Source organism: Parathielavia appendiculata, assembly GCF_033297405.1.
Source record: "Parathielavia appendiculata strain CBS 731.68 unplaced genomic scaffold N657scaffold_9, whole genome shotgun sequence".
Classification (NCBI taxonomy): domain Eukaryota; kingdom Fungi; phylum Ascomycota; class Sordariomycetes; order Sordariales; family Chaetomiaceae; genus Parathielavia; species Parathielavia appendiculata.
The window spans coordinates 612,519-626,471 of NW_026944228.1; the positions used below are offsets into that span (position 1 = coordinate 612,519).

Genomic DNA, 13,953 nt, shown 5'->3' on the forward strand with positions numbered 1-13,953 from the left:
ATGGGAGCGGTGTCAGGAGTCAATATGGATACTGGGTTCAAGAAGGCGTAAACATGGTCAGAGGGCGCATGCATCGGGGCGTTTTGGGAGTAAAGCAAGTGGTGGGCTTGGTGCTGTTCAAGATCAAAACATGCGAAAGGGACATTCGCGTTCTCTACCCATCTGCGTGGAGAAGAGTACGATGCGAAAAGGCCGTGCTCAGCTTGGCAGCTCTGGGTTCTGAGGAGTTTCGAGTCGGCCACGAAACACCTGATAGGAGGTCAAATGGGGATATAGTATTTGGGGGAGTCAGCAACTACCAACCAGGCTTATAGAGTGTGGGATAGAGATTAAAGAGGATGTTATCCATTTGTAATGGAAGTAGAGCCCTGTAATGACGTCCCAACGCCGTGGGATTCCAGTCGGAGATGTTCTCTACCCTGTGCTTGGAGATGAACACCACCCATGCTGCGCTTCCTGTCCCAAGGTTTATAACGTCTTAACCTATATCAACCCTCTTCACTTGCGTTTTCGCAGGCCTTCTTGAGCCCAATACTGTTCCATGTTTGCTGTCACCCCAGCTTTTTCAAGATTACTCCACCCATTCCCTTAGGAACTCAACCGAAATGAACCGACATTAGTCCAGGTTAGGAGTAGGACAAACTACGCCAAAACAGACAAACCCATCTCGGAACATTTTCTTTGCGACACACAAAGGAAAAGCCGCGGAACCTCCTTTGACAACGATGTTGACTGGCTTCAGGTTCATTCATTCTCTCTCTGTTTTTCTACTCGCCATTCTCCCTCGGCTCCCTAGGTTCCCTCTGCTGACCGCCGCCCCGACCACCACCGCGACCACCCCGACCCTTGGCTCCCCTCCCGCCTCCGGACCGGCCGCCGGCTCCACCGTCCTGCTGCTTGCCGCCACTGCCTTCCTCTCCCTCCTTGCCGCCTTTGTCGGCCCCTCCTTCGAAGCCGCCCGCGAGCGGCGCCGTGGCGAGTCGCTGGGCGAGGTCAATCTGCGTGCGAATTGTGTTGGCCAAGTAGCTGACCATGAGCACGTCTTGGATGTGGTTGTTGAAGTCGTGCTCAATCTGCGTCGGCGACACCTTGGGCGCAAGCGACAGCGCGTTCATCAGGTACTGCCCAAGCGCGTGGCTGCCGTCGCGCTCCTCGTCGAGCACCTCGCCCACGTAGCCCGACACGCGCTCGAGCAGGTCCGAGAGGGTCTCGAGGGACTGCGTGAGCGACTCGATGTCGGAGACGACGGGCGCCGAGCGGGATTCCGATGTTGCGGCGGCCGTGGCGGTGCCCAGCGCGGCGCGCTCTGCATCGGTGAAGAGGAGTTTGTGGGGGACCTCGATGAAGAGGCAGGACTCGGCCGCGCGGTCGGGGGAGACGGCCACGGGGGCCGAAATGTAGGTTTTGGTCTCGATCGGGACGCCCGGCTCGGTCGAGATGGTCAGGTGCACGGCCGGATGCGGAAAAGTGCCTGTTTCCGGGGAAGCGAAGAAGTTCTGAATGAGGGCCGAGAAGCTGTTGAGCTCGTGCGAGGTCGTGTACCACCCGAGGAGGGTCTCGCGCGGGGAGGCCTTGAGGGTCAGGGCGAGCATGTTCTTTTGATACTCGACGTCGACCTCGACTTGATCCTCGTTCTCAGTGTGGGGGATGGCGAAGGTGCTCCGCACCTCGACCTCGCTCCCATCTTCGCTGCGGGTGCCGACCAGGGCGCCGATCACTCGTGTCGATTGTGTGTCGCGAATGTCGCGGCGGACCGCATGATCGACGACTGAGAAGACGGCCTAATGGGAGAAGTCCATGTTAGAGCCAATTCGAAGTTCCCTTTCCTGATAAGCGACACTTGTGTGTGTTCGGCAAGGGGTATGGGTATGGATGGGGTGTGCGGGCGTACTTGAGGTTGTAGGTTCACGGTAAGCGGGGCACTGCCGGCAGCGAAACTGCTTGGGGCCAGGGGCCGGGCCAGGTGGACGAAATGCTCCTGCTCAACAGCCATCTTGATCGATACCCTGTTCCTGTCCGCTTGAGGTTGGGTGTAATGTTTTCCCCAGCTCGCGGAAAATTGGCGACGGTTGATGGGGTATGAACAAGGGCGTGGTTTGGGCGGGTCACGGATCGGGGAAAGTCGTCGCAGGCGGACTGGAGCCTTTTTCTTTCAGAGCTCGCCGCCGGAGTTGGACATGGAATTTTTGGATTTGCAGCGGATGCGGGACCTGGTTGTGCGCTGCTACGATAAGAACTCTTGGCACTCCGATAAGCTGAGAACAAGCATGGTCCCACCTCAGCAAACCGACTCAGGTACACAGCAAGGTACTGTAACTACGACAAAGATCTACCGTCCTGCTACTTAATGACAACATTGTTCGATCTGAATGAGGAGGCGGACGGGTAAGAAAGCATTGGGCTTCCCGTTCTCGAAAACAAATCTCGGGTAGAAAAGCCGGGGCTTGCAAGACACCGTGGCTATGAACTTCAACGGTCTCATGTACGTAGTGCTGCCAGAGGAAGGCTTCAGTGCGCTTGACAGCAGCTATTTCGGAACGGACACGTCAGAGAGCGATGACTGAGATACGCAGCTTGTTAACTCTGCACACAGTCTCGCTCTGGGCGCAGCAGGGACGGCAGTAGGACTGGCGGGCGGCAGTCTTCACGATCCGTCAGTCTGTAACACTTCTTTTGAAGGCAATCCGCCAGCTGACCACGGCAAGGAAGAGCAGCCAAAACCTGGCAAAGTCAACATATGCCGAGCCCCGGCACTATCCTAACCACACTCCAAGCCTTTGGAAATGGGCCGAGCGCATTGATTTGCAGTCGCCAAAGTGGCTCTCTGAAGAAGCATCACGGCGGCTACTATTGAGGTTGATGGAGACCCTCTTCACAGGGCTGTGGCGGGGTGTCCGAATGCTCTCCTTTCGCGGGCAGAATTACCCATCTCCAAAGAAGCCCGGTGCAGCACTTCTCCCGGTCCCTAGCTCCCCTTCCCAGCTTCGTCGGACAAAGATGGGACTGGAGGCTGGCACTGCTACCCTGTCAGGCTCACGACCACAGGCCGGATCCAAGGCGCTCGTTATCTGTAGGGAACGGGAAGGGTCTAACCTGGGTGTTATACGCTTCAACACGTCAAGCTATGGAGAGTGCAAGGGGTGGAAGCGGTTACGTTATTCCGGCCATGCTACAGAACAGGGCCGTGCCATGTCCTCAATGCCCTGAGGCATGTCGCCGTGGCTTGCCGTGGCTCAGCATATCGCTCTGCTCTGCAGCCCACTTCTGGAGTCTTTCTGCATTTATAGAGTGGAGTGAAAGCGCAGCGAAAGACAACGACACCTCGGGTCCACCGCAGCATACAGTAGTATAATGGCGACTACGGGTAAGATTTCCGGCTCTAGACATCCAGGAAGAGGAACTGCCCAGCCACCCCGCCCGCGATGACCAAGAACAGCGCAGTGTACTTATTGGTGAACTTGTAAAGAACCGCCAGAGCAAGCACATAAAGGACTGCCGCTGGGCCAACCTGGGCGGTTGCGGCAACGGCTTCACCAAGCGTCTTTTCCTTTGCTTTGTCCAAGTTGCCCTCGACGCTGGCCTTAAGGATCTGGGCTGCGATCATGGCGATAACACCGATGACCGAGCCACAGAGACCGTCGAAAAAGCTGGCTAGGAACTGTTCCATCCGGAAGGAAACTGTCAGCGAAATACCTAGAGCTTGTCATAGTACGCGGATGATACAGTGGCAAGGGGTGCTGGGCAGGCAGCGTGTTTGAGGGGGGAGTTGCGAACCTGATTTCGAACCAGCCTCTCCAACAGTTCATGGCCGGCAATGGTAAATAGGAAGCAGGGGAAAAACATGCCCAGGGTAATGATGATGGCCCCTGCAAACGCGTTGCCAAGCGAACCATTCTCCAAGTACGCGCCCTGGAAACCGACAAAGGTGGCGAAGATGACCAGCGGCGCCGGCAGGATATTGCCGATGGCGATCCCGTCGATGAAAACGCTCTGCGGGAGCCATGCGCCCAGCAAGACGGCCTCGACTTGCACGAACGGGATGGCCGTGTACGCGCCGCCAAACGAGAGCGAGCCGGACACCAGGCCCAGCACGAAGAGGTTGATGAGCGACGGCGCCCGGGCGACGCCGAGGGCAAGCGACACCGGTGACGGCACGCCGCGGAAGACGGCGTAGATGGCGTAGCCACAGTATTGCAGGGCGAAGAGAACGGCGGCAGGGATCCAGAGGCGACGGGCGATGAACATGTAAATGGTGCCGTACAGGCCGAGAGAAATAAAGCTGTTGAGTTGGTCAGCGGCTTTAGTTTAGCCTTCATGTTGAGACTCTTGAGAGTGACGGAAAGGGGCTGGGGTCGTCGGATCTGGAAAAATGTGGCTCTGGGTTTACTGACATATTCAGGCGAAGGGCACAATTGATTGCTGTACAAACGGCTATGATGACAAGAAACGGGTCGATCTTCTTCGTGTCATGCTTCCTCACAGAGTGCTCGGCGATTTTGTGGGTTGCTCTCAGGATCTAGAAAATTCAAAACGTCAGCCTCAGACGACCTCACAAGGGTGTCGGTGTGGTCCTTGAGCAGGAAGGATAGTAGGTTTCGAGGTACGTGCCATTGCCGCGACGATAGGCTGCAGGGCCCGAAAGGAAGCGTTGAAATACTGGTTCTCGAAACCAGCCAGCGTGTACACATAACTAGCCAGGAGCATCAATAGAAACCCTGGAAGTATGAACGCCATGCCCGCAATGATGCCGCCAATCCTGCCCGCAGACAAACAGCCGAAGAACATGCATAACTCGGCGGCCTCGGGGCCGGGGAGGATCTGGTAGACGGAAAAGACGCGCTGGAAGCGAGTGAGGGTAATCCACTTGTCCTGGACCACGAGCTTGTCTTTGATCAAGGCGATCTGCGCGACGGGACCGCCCCAGGCGAAGAGACCAAAGTTGTAAAAGAAGAACCAGAACAGCTTCAGAAACGACATCTTGGGGACATTCGAGTTGTCCTGCAGCCCTTGGTCGCCTTCGGAAGGGGTGTCAGAGGCCGATTCCTTGCTCTCATGCTGGGCAGCGTCACTCTTCTGAGCCTCTTCATCCGCTCTCTTGTCCTGTGACCGGGTCATTGCCCGTTCTGGGGTTGTCGGTTCCGCAGCCATTGAGATTCCCGTTCAGGTGCTGGCGATCGAATTCGTCGGGCTCTTCTGCATCCAAGGTCGGATGGAGAAGACTCTCCATTGCTGCCAATATCCCGCATAGCCCAGGTCATATATAAGCCGACCTCTGCGGCCTGGCCTTCCTTCCATCGGTCCCATCCATAGACAATGAGGGAATGGACGGACAGGCGCGTTATGATTGGCCAGTGTACTGCTCGCTCGGCTAGCGTGGGGTGCCAGAAGTAAAAAAACGCTAGTCGATAACTTTAACTTAACGTATTAGTACAAGTGCCGAGACAGGACCTGAGGACGGACACCTTACCTTTGATTGGTGCACGCACAAAAATCTCTCCGTCCGTTCCTGGGCCCATGTCCTCCTACCCTGGTGAGGTCGTCCGCGACACGTGGCGGAGTCGTTAGTTACCTGGAGGACGGTTTGGGTGTGCTTCCATTCCGAGCCATACATGGGCTGGCCAAACAGATGTGGATTGAGATTTCGGACAACCAACTGCTCGGACTAGCTATCTTCGTTAACGTAAGGAAATATGCACTATGGTACAGCGCGGAATTGAAAAATAGGTAGCTCACCGTACTACTAGTCGGAAGGGGAAACGGCGCAACCATTACACGTATACCTTAGCGCCGAGGCAGGTCAACCATCTTAACAAGAGTTCATTCACACATGCTGTCGAGAGCTTCCCATACAACTTTCTTCTTAACGGCACAGCCGCCCTTCCCGTTCGCGGTGCAGCCGGCTTCCAACGCTCGGGCAACGTAATCCATCTTCTCCTCGGATGTCGCGTACTGCATGAGCATCTCATATGCCTTCCCACACTCCACATCTCCTTCGCGCTGAGCGGTATCATGGAGAGGATCGGCTGCTCTTGGATGAACTGGGACCTGCGTGATATCTGCACTCGGATTCTCGGCCAGAAGGGAGAGGAGTTTGCATGGCCGGATTTCTCGGCCACGGGCGGCGCAGGTCCCTGTGCGTGTAGCAGCCTCACTCGTCGGGGGCGTGGGGCCGGCAGTCACCGTTGGGTCCGAGTCATGACTTTCGGAGGACCCAGACTCGGCGAGCGGCTCCTGGATGCTTAATGCTGTGTCTGTGTTCCGTGGCATAGCCCCAGCCGCCCTGGACTCCCTCTGCCTGATGTTCTTCCGCGATGGGCATGTCTTCTCCTCCGCGGCCAACCCCTCCGGGCTAGCTAGAATCGCTGCACAAAGCCTGGCCTTCTGCTCTATTTCTCCCCTTCGAGTGCAATCCCTCGAATCCCCCGTGGCCCACCCGTCAATGTCCTTGTCGGCGAAGCCAGCCAACCGAAGGAGTTCCCGGAGGCGCCCGTTCTCGGCGGCAACCTTTCGTGCGGCCGACTGCACTTCCTTTGTCGCCTTTACCCCCTGCGCTCGCGCTTCTGCGAGACGTCGCTCTAGATCCGCTACATACTCTTTCCGACGAGCTCGGTAGCGGCGCTTGTTCTCGGTCAATCGAGATCTACTCGTGGCGCCGGCGATTTGCGTCGGTCCTGCAGATGTCATGTTGGCGGCGCCGGCGCATATGCGTAGTGTGCTGTGGACTCGGAAACAACCGGGGCACCCGCGGGGCCAAAACGAAACCCAGAGGCACTTGCCGCTCTCCTGTTTTTACGGTGAGATTCGTCGTCGCACTGGCCGGAGGCTTTCTTGTTCATCTGTTGGCGACAGGCAAGTATGGAGGAGTGCCCTCCTTCAATTAAAGGATTGCGGCGCCGCAAGCCCAGTGGATGCGTGATCAGTAAGTTACAGTACCTTTTCGCCAAGCCGCCAAATTCACAACGTCTCGATAATTCGCGTACGATACATAAGGTTGCCACAGTGCACCTGTAATTTCTAGGCCAATTCAACCCGCAAAGAAGGGCCTGGGCAGAAATTCGGAACAAAATGTCTTGGCGGCGCTGCATGAGTGGTTGACTGCAAGGGTCCGCAAGGCCGAAAGATTTCATGCTCATCTACGGAGTATACACAGCAAAGTCCGAACTTTCTGTATGGTCTGGCGTCGTAGCATCGACTGTTTCAAGACTACCCTAAACAGCCTACCGTAGGTTTTCGAGGCGAAGGCCAAAGTTGCATACCGATGGCGCCCGGAGGCCGTGCTGGATTCCGCGGGGCCTCTGGTCGTGGCGGATCTAGAACGAGGGGAGCAGTCAGAGGCAGAGGCAGAGGGAGAGGGAAAGCTGTCGCTCGCCAACCCAGAAGTGCCCGGTTTGACGATAAACGGCTGGCCCCAAATGAGTGTGTATTCCATTCCTGTTTTATGATTTTCTCCTCTTGTGATCGTTACGCTGACTACATAGTGAATCGGAGAGCGAGGCCGGGACTCCCTCGGAAGATGAACCGGAGATCATTGAAGTTAACTCGGATGAGGAAGATGAGGAGGACCCCAAGCAGTCTGCGCAGCCTTACATGAGTTTGATGCGCAGCCTTGTCGAAAGTGCGCCTCACAAGGCAAAGCGGCGGAAACTCGATCACCCACAGACTGAGGACAAGGAGCTCTCGAAATTAGAGCCGAGACCGCCGGTCAGCAGTGAGGATGGTGACGAAGTTGAGAACCGGGATGTCGACGCGGTAGAGGAGCCTGAGGAAGATCCAGCTAATGCGGCACCCGAAGACTTGTTCGACGAGGATGACGACCTGGACAGCTCAGACCCGTTCGAGGTGCACTTCGCCGATCCCAAGGCCGAAGAGCTGCAGCCGAGGCTAAGTGCCATCCAAGGTGGCAAGTGGCGCATGGAGCGGATAGCAGCCGAGTCGACGAGGGTGTTCCTCAACACTCTCGATGCCGGCACCTCTGAAGGAAACCCCTTACCAGCACCAGTATCAGGCTTATCGGATCTGAAACTTAAGAAGAGGCTGCAAGAGGCCATGACAACAAAACACCCCAAGTTCGACCAAGTTGAGCAGACAATAGCACCTCTACTCTTTAACTACCAGGACCTTCTCTACTGCAACCGGACGGTGTCAGGCTCCCAGAGCATCAGACGCATGGCCTGCCTCCATGCTCTGAATCATATTTTTAAGTGCGTTGATGACAATAAGCACACGTCAGTTGACTAACTCTCCACAGGACGCGCGACCGAGTCATCAAGAACAATGCCAGGCTAGCTAGGACCGACAACAATGAGGACCTGGAGGTGAGAGACCAAGGCTTCACACGCCCAAAGGTGCTCGTGATCCTTCCAACGAGACAATCCTGTGTCAAAATGATTGATATGATTGTCTCGATCTGCGAGCCAGACCAACAGGAGAACAGGAAGCGCTTCGAAGATGGCTACATCGACAAGCAATCCAGATTCTCAGACGAAAAGCCGGAGGATTTCAGGGATCTCTTCTCGGGCAATGACGATGACATGTTCCGGTTAGGCATGAAGTTCACACGCAAGACTATCAAGTACTTCTCCCAGTTCTACAACTCGGACATAATCTTTGGGAGCCCGCTCGGCCTCCGCATGGCCATTGGATCCGAGGAGGAGAAGAAGCTCGATTTTGATTTTCTCAGCTCCATTGAGCTGGTCATCGTCGACCAGGCTGACGCCTTGCTCATGCAAAATTGGGAGCACATGGAATTCATCTTTGAGCATCTCAACATCCAACCCAAGGACGCGCACGGCTGCGACTTCAGCCGCGTCCGCCACTGGTACCTCGAAGACCAAGCCAAGTACTTCCGCCAGACGGCTATTTTCAGCGCCTTCAACACGCCTGAACTCGCCGAGCTGTTCCGCGCACACTGCCACAACTGGGCCGGCAAGGCCCGCCTGCAGCAGGAGGTGGCCGGCGTGATCCAGTACCTGCCCGTCAAGGCGCGGCAGACCTTCAGCCGGTTCGAGGCGGCGTCGATCGTGGCCGATCCGGACGCGCGGTTCGCCTACTTTACCAAGGCCATCGTGCCGATGCTGACGCGGCACAAAGCGCGCGACGCGGCCGGCACGCTCATCTTCATACCCTCATACCTCGACTTCGTCCGGGTGCGCAACTACTTCGCCAACAACCCGGCCGTCGAGAACGTCTCGTTTGGCACCATCTCCGAGTACGCCGACGTGCCCGAGGCGTCGCGCGCGAGGTCGCATTTCCTCAACGGGAGGCACAAGGTGCTGCTGTACACGGAGCGGGCGCACCACTTTAGGCGGTATCGGATCAAGGGGGTCACGCGGGTGGTCATGTACGGCCTGCCGGACAATCCGCTGTTTTACCAAGAGATCGCGGGCGGGTATCTGCAGAAGAGCGAGCAGTCGCTGCTGATGGAGCATGGTCAGGGGGTTGTGAGGGTCATGTTCTCAAAGTACGATGTGATGAAGCTGGAGAGGATTGTTGGGACGTCGCGAGTGGGCAAGATGATCCACGAGCAGGGGGATACGTTTGACTTTGTGTAAGCTTGTTGCGCTCTGTATCTGTAGATCGATGCAGCGTCTTCCCGACGCCGGCCGGGTTGGAAATCACACATCCTCCCAGCTTCGTATCATACACGTGCGCCTTTGTAATGTACACAATTCCCAAATTCCCCTTGATCATTGAACCCACGGGCGCCCATACCCGTTTACATATGATTCTTACAACAGTCGGTTTAATCCCGGCTTAACTTCAACTCCTCAATCTTGCCCACCATCTCCTCAAACTCCTCCCTCCCGCCGCGCCGGTACCGCGTCACCTTCTCGACATTCTTTTGCGTCAGCTCCGTGTGCCGCTTGCCAAGCATCCGGTCGCGCGCCACCGCCGCCGCCGTCATGGCAAACCGCATGTCCTTGGGCCCGTCCACCAGCTCCAATATCGCGCTCGGCGCCTGGTCGTACTTGTCCTTGGGCTCCGTCCGCAAAACCCTGGTGTAGCCGCCGGGCCGGTTCAGGTACCGCTCGCGGATCTCGCCGAAGAGTTTCGGCATTAGCTCGTGGGGTGTCTGTGTCGGGGTACTGTATTAGCTTTCTTTCAAACAACGACGACTGGATGATGGTGTGGGGGAAGGAGGATGGGTAGATGGATGGGGACTGACAAAGAGGATGCCCTGGGCTTTTCTCCGCGCCACCTCGTCGTTCTTCTTGGCGTGGGTGATGAGCTTCTCGGCTAGCCGCTGGGCTTCTTTGGCCTTGGGCCATGTGGTGTGAATCGACTCGTTCTTGATGAGCGACGTGACCAGATTGCGGAGGAGGGCCTTGCGGTGCGCCGAGTCGCGCGACAAGTGCCGGTATTTGACGAGGCCGCCCGCCATGGTGGGCGCTGTATTTGCTCTTTCAACTGGAGAACGATTGGGAGGGAGTCGTTCTGGAGTCGATGGTCGGGAATTGTGGAGCAAAGTGGTTTTGTTTGTCTGTCAGCTGCTGTGATCTGGGTCGGGGTTGGCGCCGTGATTGAGTCCAGAATCGTGAATTTTTGGGTCCCTATCGGCAGCGAACCGACAGCGGCATTCACCACCTCATGCTGCAAGTTGCAGATCTTCAGGTTCCACAAAGATAAGTCCGTGCACCCCGACAGGGAGGCCCCTGGTTTCGACCATCGACCTCGAAACACCAAGCCAGCTTTATCTGTAAAAACGACGTCACCAACATTGGTCCGACAATTCCAGGCGCAACTCAAAACAACAGACTCAAGGGACGAATGTGCAGCCATCGGACTTAGTCACGGAATATAGGAAATTTTCGCAACAATTTAACCGCCAACTCCCGTCGCACTATCTCAAATCCCGCATACCCAGCCGAAACAAGAAACAATGGGTTTCGTGGCCGGCTTCGTATGTCGTCCATACGTCCAGATAAACACCACACCTGACCCAAGCTAACCAATCCACCCAAACAGGCAGGCGGCCTAACCCTGACGCTCTCCCTCACCTACCTGGCCCTTCTCACACACACCCACAACCGGCAAGCGCAATCTGCCCTCCTCCGCGCGCAAGCCTCGACCCTCGACACCCTGATCCCACCAGACCAGTCCCTCCCGCTCTCGGCCCGCCGCCGCCGCAACGCCACCGTGCTCCTCCCGGACGGCACCTACCGCCCACGCGAGAGCCTCCTGGCGGCGCAGCAGCACCAGCCGCCCGAGAAGAAGCCGGTCAGCGCGTCTTCCTTTATCGAGACGGCCAAAACGAAATGGAACAGCGAGGTTCTGGCAGCGGTGCGCTGGGCGCAGAACAAGGACTGGGCCAGAGTAAGAGAGGACGCCGAGGACGGCGTGGCAAGCTTATTTGGTGTTGAGCTGTCCAAGGAGCCCGTATCCGTCAGGGAAACGGAAGTGGTGTATCCTCCGCCTAGGGCGGCGACAGCGCCGGGTAGTGCGGAACATGGTCACGGCAGGATGAGCGACGCGTTGTATCAGGCGCGGGATACAACGGTCGCGGTTGCGCAGGCGATGAGGGACGAGGCGAAGGAGGTTGTCTCGGAGGCGAGGGAGGTGGTGTCGGAGGCTGTTGGGGAGGCCAGTGGGGCTATTTCGAGGGGGATGGAGAGGGCCCATGATCTAGTCGAGAAGAGCAAGGCGATGGTTCATCTTGCTGAGGAGAAGGCCGAGGCTAAGATGGATGCTAAGATGCTCCACGTTTCCGATATTGAGAAAGTACTGGCAGAGAGATACGACAGTGCCCGACGGAAGGAGCGCATGAACCGGAGTGTGGAGGAGGTGCTGAGGGAGAGGTATATCCCGATGGATAGTAGAGATAACTCTCAGTTACGGGGGTTCTAGTGGCCGTCGGATGGGAGGGAGACGTAGAGGAGATGCAGATGAAATACCTTATTCAAACTGGCACACTTAGACTCCCGGGCAATGCCGAAAGCCTTCTGTCTGAAATTCAGAGTCTATAACACATACGTGGAAACAAGACACCTCGTACCGTCCAGCATAACCGTCCCAGATTTAGCCTGACTCCCTCGCTAGCGCCTCAAAACGCCCAAACGCCACAAACATACACCCCCCTCACGTCAATCAGTTGGACAGCCAATCCAGGAACTCCGGAACAAAATAGCTGACAATAATGGTCGCGCCCGCTCTGAGAATGCCCTCGGTGCTCTCAAACGCCATCGCCTTGAGGTCGAAGACGCCAGCTTTGGCAGCAGCGTGGATCATGGCGAACTCGCCGCTGACCTGGTACGCAGCGACGGGCAAGTCCCTGCCGAGTTCCTTGGCATCAGCGATGATGTCAAGGTACTGCCCGGCGGGCTTGACCATGATGATATCGGCGCCCTCGTTGATGTCGCGAACAATGGCGCGGCGGGCCAGACCGCGGCCGCCGGGGGGCAACTGGTAGCACCGGCGGTCGCCAAACGAAGGCGTCGAGCCGGCGGCGTCGCGGAAGGGCCCGTACAGGCAGCCCGAGAACTTGGCGGCGTACGACATGAGCGTCACGCTGTGCACGATGCCCTCCTCGATCAGCTTGAGCTTGATGGCGCGGATGCGGCCGTCGTTCATGTCCGATGGCGCGACGCAGTGGGCGCCGGCGCGGGCGTAGGCGACGGCGACGTCTGAGATGCGGTCGACCGAGAGCTGGTTGTTGAGGCTGCCGTCGTCGCGGAGGATGCCACAGTGGCCGTGCGACGTGTACTCGCAGAGGCAGACGTCACAGACGATGTACAGGTGTGGGAAGCGCCGCCGCAGAAGCTGGATGCTGCGGATGACGGGGCCTTCTGGGTCGTCGGCCGCGGTTCCCAGAGCGTCCTTGGTGCCCGGCCTCATGGGCACGCCGAAGAGAATGACGGATCGCAGCCCCTTGTGGACAAGCGGCTCGAGGAAGGGGACGAGTCTGTTGATGCCGCGGCGGTATTGGTTCGGAAGGGAGGGAATGAGAACCTCCTCGTCGTCTTGATCCGAGATAAAGAGGGGATAAATGAGCATCGACTAAGCCGCTTGTTAGATGCATCCCATCGCGTGGGCCTTCCGGGATTGCGTACCTTGGTCAGTTGGCGCTCAGCTTGCCAGGACCTGGCGAGAGGGTGGCTGTAGCCGGCATGAAGCTGGCTGCCAATGTCGCCGGAGATGCTGACACTAGTAGCAGCGGTGCTCGCATACGACTTGGCCCTGGAGAGGCAGGAAGCGCGGTCGTCAACAGTGGACACCGAGGCATCCCCGCGAGGCATCGCCGGTCTCCTTGAAGTGCTGGCGTCGCGGAGCGACAGATCCTGAACGAGGCTAGAGAACGACATTGCGGTCTGTCGAGAAAAAGCGTGAGAGAGCGTAGAAAAACGGGGCGAGAGGCTCTAAGTTGAGGCCAGAGGTCGGTTGACCTAATAAGACGATCGGAGTCGGAAATCCCGCTGCACTCCCGCGGAGGTGTGAATGACTGTACTTCTGAGGTCGTACGACGACCAAACCCTCTCCGGGAATCACCACAGTGAGATGCGAAGGTGGTCCGGTTGGTAACTCAGAAACCGGAGCAGGCGATCCAGAAAACCAATTCCAACTTTGTCGCAGAAAAACGATGATTCGCCTCCGGAAATGCGCGGCCGAGGAACGGTTTGAAGATTGAAATAGAAGCCGAACACCGAAACACCTGACATCTGTCCCCATTCGGCCACTGGGGAGTTTGCGGCGCGACCCCACTTGGCTTGGTTGCTGGTTTCGCATCCGCCAATTACCACCTGCAGATTTCAAAGGGCTTGGCGTTGCTGTTGCTGAGGTACCCGGGTTGTCAATGGTAAAAACAATCTTTGTGGCAGCTCACCAACTTGCACCTTCGAAGCATTTATTGTCAGTTCATCCATGACAAACATGAATCATCAAGTATATTATTAGTACATATTTGTTCATTGCAGTTTAAGCGACGACTCACCCCGATAATGCATATTGCATTCCAAAGGC

General features: G+C 57.1%; 7 protein-coding genes across 7 annotated transcripts; 2 read left to right on the forward strand and 5 right to left on the reverse strand.

Moving 5' to 3' along the window:
• Window positions 1-367: 367 nt before the first annotated feature.
• Window positions 368-2,167, reverse strand: N657DRAFT_621666 (eukaryotic translation initiation factor 3 subunit F). The gene is made up of 2 exons (XM_062790628.1): window positions 1,892-2,167; window positions 368-1,781 (listed from the first exon to the last, which is right to left on the reverse strand). Exons 1-2 carry the CDS (start codon window positions 1,991-1,993, stop codon window positions 768-770), a joined length of 1,116 nt encoding a protein of 371 aa, XP_062646099.1. The 5' UTR covers window positions 1,994-2,167; the 3' UTR covers window positions 368-767.
• Window positions 2,168-3,333: 1,166 nt separating this feature from the next.
• On the reverse strand, window positions 3,334-5,511 carry N657DRAFT_499696 (chromate transporter). Its single transcript, XM_062787664.1, has 5 exons — window positions 5,468-5,511; window positions 4,609-5,409; window positions 4,392-4,516; window positions 3,775-4,279; window positions 3,334-3,658 (listed from the first exon to the last, which is right to left on the reverse strand). Exons 2-5 carry the CDS (start codon window positions 5,146-5,148, stop codon window positions 3,380-3,382), a joined length of 1,449 nt encoding a protein of 482 aa, XP_062646100.1. The 5' UTR covers window positions 5,149-5,409; window positions 5,468-5,511; the 3' UTR covers window positions 3,334-3,379.
• N657DRAFT_499685 (uncharacterized protein) lies at window positions 5,382-6,990 on the reverse strand. The gene is made up of 4 exons (XM_062787663.1): window positions 5,734-6,990; window positions 5,610-5,670; window positions 5,468-5,527; window positions 5,382-5,409 (listed from the first exon to the last, which is right to left on the reverse strand). The coding sequence occupies exon 1, from the start codon at window positions 6,682-6,684 to the stop codon at window positions 5,818-5,820; it is 867 nt and encodes a 288-aa protein (XP_062646101.1). The 5' UTR covers window positions 6,685-6,990; the 3' UTR covers window positions 5,382-5,409; window positions 5,468-5,527; window positions 5,610-5,670; window positions 5,734-5,817.
• Window positions 6,991-7,083: 93 nt separating this feature from the next.
• On the forward strand, window positions 7,084-9,664 carry N657DRAFT_691606 (DUF1253-domain-containing protein). Its single transcript, XM_062797117.1, has 3 exons — window positions 7,084-7,418; window positions 7,489-8,201; window positions 8,249-9,664. Exons 1-3 carry the CDS (start codon window positions 7,413-7,415, stop codon window positions 9,549-9,551), a joined length of 2,022 nt encoding a protein of 673 aa, XP_062646102.1. The 5' UTR covers window positions 7,084-7,412; the 3' UTR covers window positions 9,552-9,664.
• N657DRAFT_691607 (ribosomal protein L17) lies at window positions 9,536-10,433 on the reverse strand. Its single transcript, XM_062797118.1, has 2 exons — window positions 10,166-10,433; window positions 9,536-10,072 (listed from the first exon to the last, which is right to left on the reverse strand). Exons 1-2 carry the CDS (start codon window positions 10,379-10,381, stop codon window positions 9,743-9,745), a joined length of 546 nt encoding a protein of 181 aa, XP_062646103.1. The 5' UTR covers window positions 10,382-10,433; the 3' UTR covers window positions 9,536-9,742.
• Window positions 10,434-10,879: 446 nt separating this feature from the next.
• On the forward strand, window positions 10,880-11,946 carry N657DRAFT_691608 (uncharacterized protein; the record flags this gene model as incomplete). The annotated part of the gene is made up of 2 exons (XM_062797119.1): window positions 10,880-10,900; window positions 10,966-11,946. The coding sequence occupies 2 exons, from the start codon at window positions 10,880-10,882 to the stop codon at window positions 11,842-11,844; spliced, it is 900 nt and encodes a 299-aa protein (XP_062646104.1). The 3' UTR covers window positions 11,845-11,946.
• Window positions 11,947-12,084: 138 nt separating this feature from the next.
• On the reverse strand, window positions 12,085-13,298 carry N657DRAFT_575939 (tetrapyrrole biosynthesis, porphobilinogen synthase; the record flags this gene model as incomplete). Its single annotated transcript, XM_062789142.1, has 2 exons — window positions 12,085-12,993; window positions 13,047-13,298. 2 exons carry the CDS (start codon window positions 13,296-13,298, stop codon window positions 12,085-12,087), a joined length of 1,161 nt encoding a protein of 386 aa, XP_062646105.1.
• Window positions 13,299-13,953: the final 655 nt, after the last annotated feature.

Bases quoted from the DNA above. Each gene is read 5' to 3' on its own strand.
- N657DRAFT_691607 (XM_062797118.1), bottom strand. From the start codon at position 10,381: ATGGCGGGCGGCCTCGTCAAATACCGGCACTTGTCGCGCGACTCGGCG. The intron at 10,073-10,165 runs GTCAGTCCCCAT...ACCCCGACACAG, and splicing joins AAGCCCAGGGCATCCTCTTT to ACACCCCACGAGCTAATGCC.
- N657DRAFT_499685 (XM_062787663.1), bottom strand. From the start codon at position 6,684: ATGACATCTGCAGGACCGACGCAAATCGCCGGCGCCACGAGTAGATCT.
- N657DRAFT_499696 (XM_062787664.1), bottom strand. From the start codon at position 5,148: ATGGCTGCGGAACCGACAACCCCAGAACGGGCAATGACCCGGTCACAG. The intron at 4,517-4,608 runs GCACGTACCTCG...TGAATTTTCTAG, and splicing joins AGCCTATCGTCGCGGCAATG to ATCCTGAGAGCAACCCACAA. The intron at 3,659-3,774 runs GTTCGCAACTCC...CGGATGGAACAG, and splicing joins AGAGGCTGGTTCGAAATCAG to TTCCTAGCCAGCTTTTTCGA.
- N657DRAFT_621666 (XM_062790628.1), bottom strand. From the start codon at position 1,993: ATGGCTGTTGAGCAGGAGCATTTCGTCCACCTGGCCCGGCCCCTGGCC. The intron at 1,782-1,891 runs GTACGCCCGCAC...TTCTCCCATTAG, and splicing joins CCGTGAACCTACAACCTCAA to GCCGTCTTCTCAGTCGTCGA.
- N657DRAFT_691606 (XM_062797117.1), top strand. The intron at 8,202-8,248 runs GTGCGTTGATGA...AACTCTCCACAG, and splicing joins GCTCTGAATCATATTTTTAA to GACGCGCGACCGAGTCATCA.